The 6669-nt window shown below is 46.9% G+C and overlaps 1 protein-coding gene across 6 annotated transcripts in view; it reads left to right on the forward strand.

Annotated features, from left to right (window-relative positions):
* Positions 1–3972, forward strand: part of CIT (citron rho-interacting serine/threonine kinase) — a 208960-nt gene extending 204988 nt beyond the window's left edge. For 5 of the 6 annotated variants that reach the window (XM_033220411.1, XM_033220412.1, XM_033220414.1 and 2 more), the window contains one exon: positions 1520–3972. In XM_033220411.1, the coding sequence (XP_033076302.1) occupies positions 1520–1543 (24 nt within the window). In that variant the 3' untranslated portion in view covers positions 1544–3972. The remainder of the gene's footprint in view (positions 1–1519) is intronic. The other variant, XM_033220413.1, reaches the window with a different exon arrangement.
* Positions 3973–6669: the final 2697 nt, after the last annotated feature.

Genomic DNA, 6669 nt, shown 5'->3' on the forward strand with positions numbered 1-6669 from the left:
CAGCTACTCGGGAGGCTGAGGCAGGAGAATGGCATGAACCCGGGAGGCGGAGCTTGCAGTGAGCCGACATCTCGCCACTGCACTGCAGCCTGGGCGACAGAGCGAGACTCTGTCTCAAAATAAAAAAAAAAAAAAAAAAAAGAGAAATAGCTTCCTAAGCAAATGGATAACGTGTGTGTGATTAAAAAGGAAAATATGTATGTGTATAACTCAAAATATAATAGCTACCAAAAAATATGTTTTCCTTCTCCAGAGGCAAGCGGTAGCAGTTTCTAGAGATATTCTGTGCATATAAGCAAATGGTGTGCTCTCCTTTTTAAAACCCAAATGATAGCATCCTATATGAAATGTTCCATGCTTTACTATACATATAGATTCACACACATACACACATATGCTTTTTTTTTTTTTTTGAGAGAGCGTCTTGCTGTGTTACCTAGGCTGGAGTGCAGTGGTGTGATTATAGCTCACGGCAACCTGGAACTTCTGGGCTCAAGCGATCCTCTCACTTCAGCCTCCTGAGTAGTTGGGAATTTGGGCTGTAGCTACCCTGTCTGGCTTTTCCCCCACTTTTTTGTTTCTGTTTTTGGTTGTTTTAGAGTCACGGTCTTACTGTGTTGCCCAGGCTGGAGTGCAGTGGCATGATCATAGCTCACCACGGTGTTGAACTCCTGGGCTCAAGTGATCCTCCAGCCTCAGCCTCCTGAATAGCTGGGACTATAGGCTTAAGCCACCATCTGTCTAATTCCCACTCCCACCCCCCTTTTAATTTTTTTTAGAGACAGAACGTCGCTATGTGCCCAGGCTGGTCTTGGACTCCTAAGCTCAAGCAGTCCTCGCACCTTGGCCTCCCAAAATGCTGGGATTACAGGCGTGAGTCACCACGCTCGGCCCACTCATGTGTATATATAAATTGTTTTTCTGGAAGGCTACACAGAAAAGTGTTCACAGTGGTTGCCTTCCAGAAGAACTTTGAGCTTTTATAAATGTTTAAATCATGTGCATGAATGATCTGTGTAATTCTTAGGTTCGTGATCGAGGAGAGGGATAGGTGTTGAAGACCAGGGGCTCCCCCAGGCAGGGGACGGCTCAAGTGCTTGGTGCCTCCTCAGCAGGCTAAGCAGGCCAAGGAGCCACCTTTCTGCCATTTGGGGCTGATTTTCTGGGTGGCATTCTCCTTCTGATGCCACGTGCAGTTCACCTGCTGGTAAAGAAAGGAAACACCATCCATGTGGCTTCTCATCCCTCCCAATTGACTGATGAAACTGTGTATGTGCATGTGTGTGCGTTAACATGCTTACAGCAACACAGGTACACAAACGGCTTTCGGATTTTCCAGTGAGTTTCACTCCCTGGCTTTCCCAGGCTCTGGAGCGGATGCTGCCCTGCTGAGCACTCACTGCTAACTGCTGAAGGGGATAGCCCAGGGGCTGCAGATTCCCATTTGCATCGTGCAAGGTGAGCACAGCAACTTCTGGCCTCGGATGGCTAACACTCCTCCTCCTCATTTCACTCCTAGGTCTGGGACCAGTCTTCAGTATAAATCTCAGCCAGAAAAACCAACTCCTCATTTCGATCTGCAGGAAACACCAAACACACCATGGAACTCTGCTGATGGGGACCCAAGCGCCCACGTTCTCAGCCACCCTCTGGCTCAGTGGGGCCCAGACCCACCTCGGCACGGACACCCCTGTCTCCAGGAGAGGCAGGTGGCTGAGGCTCTTCGGAGCTGTCAGGCCCGGTGCCTGCCCTGGGCACCTCCCTGCAGCCATCTCTTTGCACTTTGTTACTCTTTCAAAGCATTCACAAACTTTTGTACCTAGCTCTATCTAGCCTGTACCAGTTAGTTCATCAAAGGAAACCAACCGGGATACTAACTACAACGTGGTTAGAATCCTAATTAGCTACTTTAATATCCTAGGATTGGTTGGTTTTTCTTTTTTTTTTCTTTTTCTTTTTTTTTTAAGACAACAGAATTCTTAATAGATTTGAATAGCAACGTATTTCCTGTTGTAGTCATTTTTAGCTAGATCACATCATCAGGTCTTTGCTACCGAGGCGTAGTATAGAAGAGTCCCGGTCAGTTGGCCAACCTCCCGCAGCCACGTAGGTTCATCCTTGTTCCTGTTCATTCTTGTAGATGGCCCTGCTTTCCCCAGGGTGACATCATAGCCAAATGTTTACTGTTTTCATTGCCTTTTATGGCCTTGACGACTTCCCCTCCCACCAGCTGAGAATGTATGGAGGTCATCGGGCCTCAGCTCGGAGGCAGTGACTTGGGGCCAAGGGACCTCGAGACGCTTTCCTTCCCCGCCCCCCAGCGTCATCTCCCCAGCCTGCTGTTCCCGCTTGCCATGTAGCTTTGGCCAGGAAAGCATGCAATAGACTTGCTCGGAGCCCAGCACTCCTGGGTCTCGGGGTCAGGGAGGGGACGGGGGCTCCCACCTCCTGTCTGTGACGGTGTGTTGTTCCCCACTGTGGGATGGGGAAGAGGCCCGTCGGGAGTTCTGCATGGCGGTTTACTGCATGTGCTGCCCCCTTGGGTTGCTCTGCCAATGTATTAATACCATCCCATAGCTCCTGCCGAATCGAGACCCTCTGACGACTTGCCGACTAACTGGCCACCACAAGCTGCAGTCTGTAGCACTGAACAAACAAAAAAAACAAAACGCTCAAGCCTTACGACCAGAGAAGGATTTCAGCAAACCACCACCTCCCACTCAGTGTCCCCTCCGAACTTCACACTTCCCTGCCTGCTGAGGATGACTCTGTTCACACCCAGTCCAGCGCGGTTCTACCCCACGAAACTGTGACTTCCCAAATGAGCCTTTCCCTAGGGCTGGGGGACCTGAGACCAGGAAGTGTGAGAAAGCAGCCGCAGCTCAACTCTTCCAGCTCCGCCTGGGTTGGGAAGTCCTTAGGTGCAGTGCGGCTCCCACTGGGTCTCCAGACCCTCCTGTTAGAGTACGAAATTCCTGGCAACTGGTCTAGAACCAACCTAGAGGCTTTGCAGTTGGCAAGCTAACTCGCGCCTTATTTCTGCCTTTAATCTCCCACAAGGCATCTGTTGCTTTGGGTCCTCCACGACTCTTAGGCCCGCCCGCCTCAACAACCCAGGCACCTCCCAGGTAGGCTCAAAGGTAGACCCGTTTCCACCGCAGCAGGTGAACACGACCGTGTTTTCAACCATGTGTCCACAGTTCCGATCCCTTTCCAGATCGCAACCTGGCCTGCATCCCAGCTCCTTCCTGCTCGTGTCCTAACCTAAGTGCTTTCTTGTTTGAAACCCCCACAAACCTCCGTGTGGTAGCTCCTTTGGCAAATGTCCTGCTGTCGCATTTCATGTGTTGCTTGGCGTCTGTGGGGTCGCACTCCCCCCTCCCGTCCCCAGGGCAGATGTGATTGAATGTTTGCTGACGTTTTTGTCTCCTGGTCCACAGTATTTGGAAAGGTCACTGAAAATTGGTCTTTCAGTCTTGGCATTTCATTTAGGATCTCCATGAGAAATGGGCTTCCTGAGGCCTGAAATGTATATTGTGTGTCTCATCTGTGAACTGCTTCCTGCTATATAGAACTAGCTCAAAAGACTGTACATATTTACAAGAAACTTTATATTCGTAAAAAAAAAAAAAAAAGGAAATTGAATTGGTTTCTACTTTTTTATTGTAAAAGGTGCATTTTTCAACACTTCCTTTGGTTTCAATGGTGGTAGTTGTGGACAGCCATCTTCACTGGAGGGTGGGGAGCCCCGTGAGACCACCAAGATGCCAGCAGGAAATATCGTAACACGAAATTGCTGTCAAAAGCTTATTAGCATCAATCAAGATTCTGGGTCTCCAAAAGTACAGGCTTTTTCTTCATTATCTTTTTTATTCAGAACGAGGAAGAGAACACAAGGAATGATTCAAGATCCACCTTGAGAGGAATGAACTTTGTTGTTGAACAATTAGTGAAATAAAGTAATGATCTAAAAATGTGTGCTTTAGTGCAATGACCTCTTCTTTTTTTGAGAGACTATGAAAGAAAAACTATCCCCAGCGTGTCAGTGTAGCTGTATTATCATGGACGGGACCTTCTTTACGCTGCGGGGAGGGTTTTCCTCTGGAGTGGGCTAGAGGAAGCCACGTGGTGGTTAGGGCACACTGCTATCCTGGAGTTAAGCAATTGGCGGCATTCTTTGCCAAGAGTGTGACATTGTGGAAATTTGGTCGGTACTTCCAGTGAACCATGAATTGGCTATTAAGGTCATATTATAGGACTGCAGAGCTGGAAAGCTCTTTAAGCTGTCACAAAGGCCATTTGGAAAGGATGACTCAAGAACGGATTACCCACTTCCATAATCAGCTAACCAGGAACAGGTCAGCTCAAGATTTCTTTCATCTGTTATGATAAGGCCAACTACAATTTAATAATGTAGATTTCTTTGTAGGGAAGAATTCAAATCAAAGGTAATTAAAAATGAAAATACTCCCATTTTTAACTAGATGAACTTTTGCAGTCTGCAAGATACATTTTTTCTCATTCTTTAGTTTGTTAGTATAAACTTGCTCCATCCAGACAAGGGTTTTGGCAAATGGTCATGTTTTTGTTTTCATGGCTCCTGTGGGTTGTAGTCTTTGAATTTTTATTTTCTAATGAAGTCGTCTGATCACGGTCAAAATTGGACTCACAGAGTCGTATCTGTCATTCGTTGCTTGTGATGGGACCCACAGATGCAGTTCTGTTCTTTTTGATGTTACTGTTGGGCATGAAAATCCACCACAAAGGTCATAATTATAAGAATGAAAATAATTCAGAAGCTGAAGCAGTGAAATGTGGAACCTTTCTTTCCTTCTAGCATTAGGAAAACGTCTGTTAAATATCAACCAACTATTTCAGCGATTGTCCTGAGAATTGTGGGAGGCCACAGAAAACTTCCAAAGCTAAGTCAACATAGTTTGATTTCAAAAGGAAGTGCCAAGGAAAAATGTCTGAACCCGAAGGAATAGCCTGAAAGAAACAACCAATTTCGCAGTCACACTGCAAAATGAGGCCTAACCCTTCATGCTGGCCATGCCTGTTTCATAAGCACAAAATTAGATGTTATGTTTTCTGCACTTACAACTTAATTGTCACCAGACTAAAGAGGTTGATTGCATAGCAAATTCCATAACCATGTAACTTTAGGATTTGGAGGGTTAGACCAAAAGAGATAATTTTGCTTAACAGGACTGTCTTCAGAATTGGACTTTTTTTTTTTTTTTCTTTTTTTCTTTTTGAGACAGAGTCTCGCTCTGTCGCCCAGGCTGGAGTGCAGTGGCCGGATCTCAGCTCACTGCAAGCTCCGCCTCCCAGGTTTACGCCATTCTCTCGCCTCAGCCTCCCGAGTAGCTGGGACTACAGGCACCCACCACCTCGCCTGGCTAATTTTTTGTATTTTTTTAGTAGAGACGGGGTTTCACTGTGTTAGCCAGGATGGTCTCGATCTCCTGACCTCGTGATCCGCCCGTCTCGGCCTCCCAAAGTGCTGGGATTACAGGCTTGAGCCACCGCGCCCGGCCATAATTGGACCTCTTGAATGTGATTTGCTGTAGAAAACATTCGTGGGGGCCAGCTCAGCTTCCATTCTCAGAATACAGTGGTTTCACTGGCTTGTTCCACTGGTTCTAAGCCGTGGGGAGATTTTGCTTCCCTCCTCCCAGAGGACATTTGACAATGCCTGGAGACATTTTTGGTTGTCACAACTGGAGTGTACTACTGGTATCCAATGGGTGGACGTCAGAGATGCTGCTCAACATCCTACAATGCAAAGGACAGCCCCCCACTGTAAAGCAGGCCCAAAGCCTCAATAGTGCCAAGGTTGAGAAACCTTGGTCTGTTCTAGTTTTAGTCCCACGTCTTCCTTGGCAATTTAAATACTGCTAATGATGTCTAAAGCATGTAGACCGTGGCTCTAGGCCTACAGTGTTATATGAGAAAAATAGTTTCTCATTTGCCCACTCAAATGCTGAAGCTGTTTCCTGAAGCTGGGAAGGGTGGGGGTAGTGGAAATAGAGTCCAGTGTTGATCACTTTGTTTTCCCTTGAGTCTATTAATGATGAACGGAACTCTGTTTACCCTAGAGGGATTGTTGGAGGTAGATGAAAAAACCTTGAAAATGACTTTATTACTCTGCATAACTCAGGCTGTGTTTCAGAGAGCCACAAAAAAGGAAACATAAAATCGACCAAGGGTATACACATCTTGGCCTGTTCTCACCGGCCAGTGAGTATTTCAGATGGGCTGGGTGAATTCACTCTAGGGGGAGGTAGCAGTTAAGAGCTGGCATCCTCATCTGGGGAAAGGCCCTTTAGTTGTATGAAAGACAAGACAATGTAGTTATGGGAGCCAACCCTGAGGGCAGAGCCCAGTGGCTCATCCTAGAGCCAGTGGCTGGGGTCCCAGAGACAGGGCTCCGGCTGCTGCTCCAGCTTTTGGGATCTTCTCCAAATGTCTGACTCACTACAGTGATGATGACTCTTAGGAGGACCCTGTGGATGTTTTTACAATTCTAATAGGGATGACTGGGGTTTTAGAAGAAACGTGTATATATCTACAACTTCCGTGTTTTCTCCTGAAGACAATTATAGTTGGCATACCAGGGCAGAAGGCTCTAGTTTGTTTCTCGACTAATTTGCTGGTCAAGAGAAG

This window comes from Trachypithecus francoisi, unplaced genomic scaffold (genome assembly GCF_009764315.1).
Source record: "Trachypithecus francoisi isolate TF-2019V2 unplaced genomic scaffold, Tfra_2.0 Lachesis_group11, whole genome shotgun sequence".
NCBI classification, from domain to species: Eukaryota; Metazoa; Chordata; class Mammalia; order Primates; family Cercopithecidae; genus Trachypithecus; species Trachypithecus francoisi.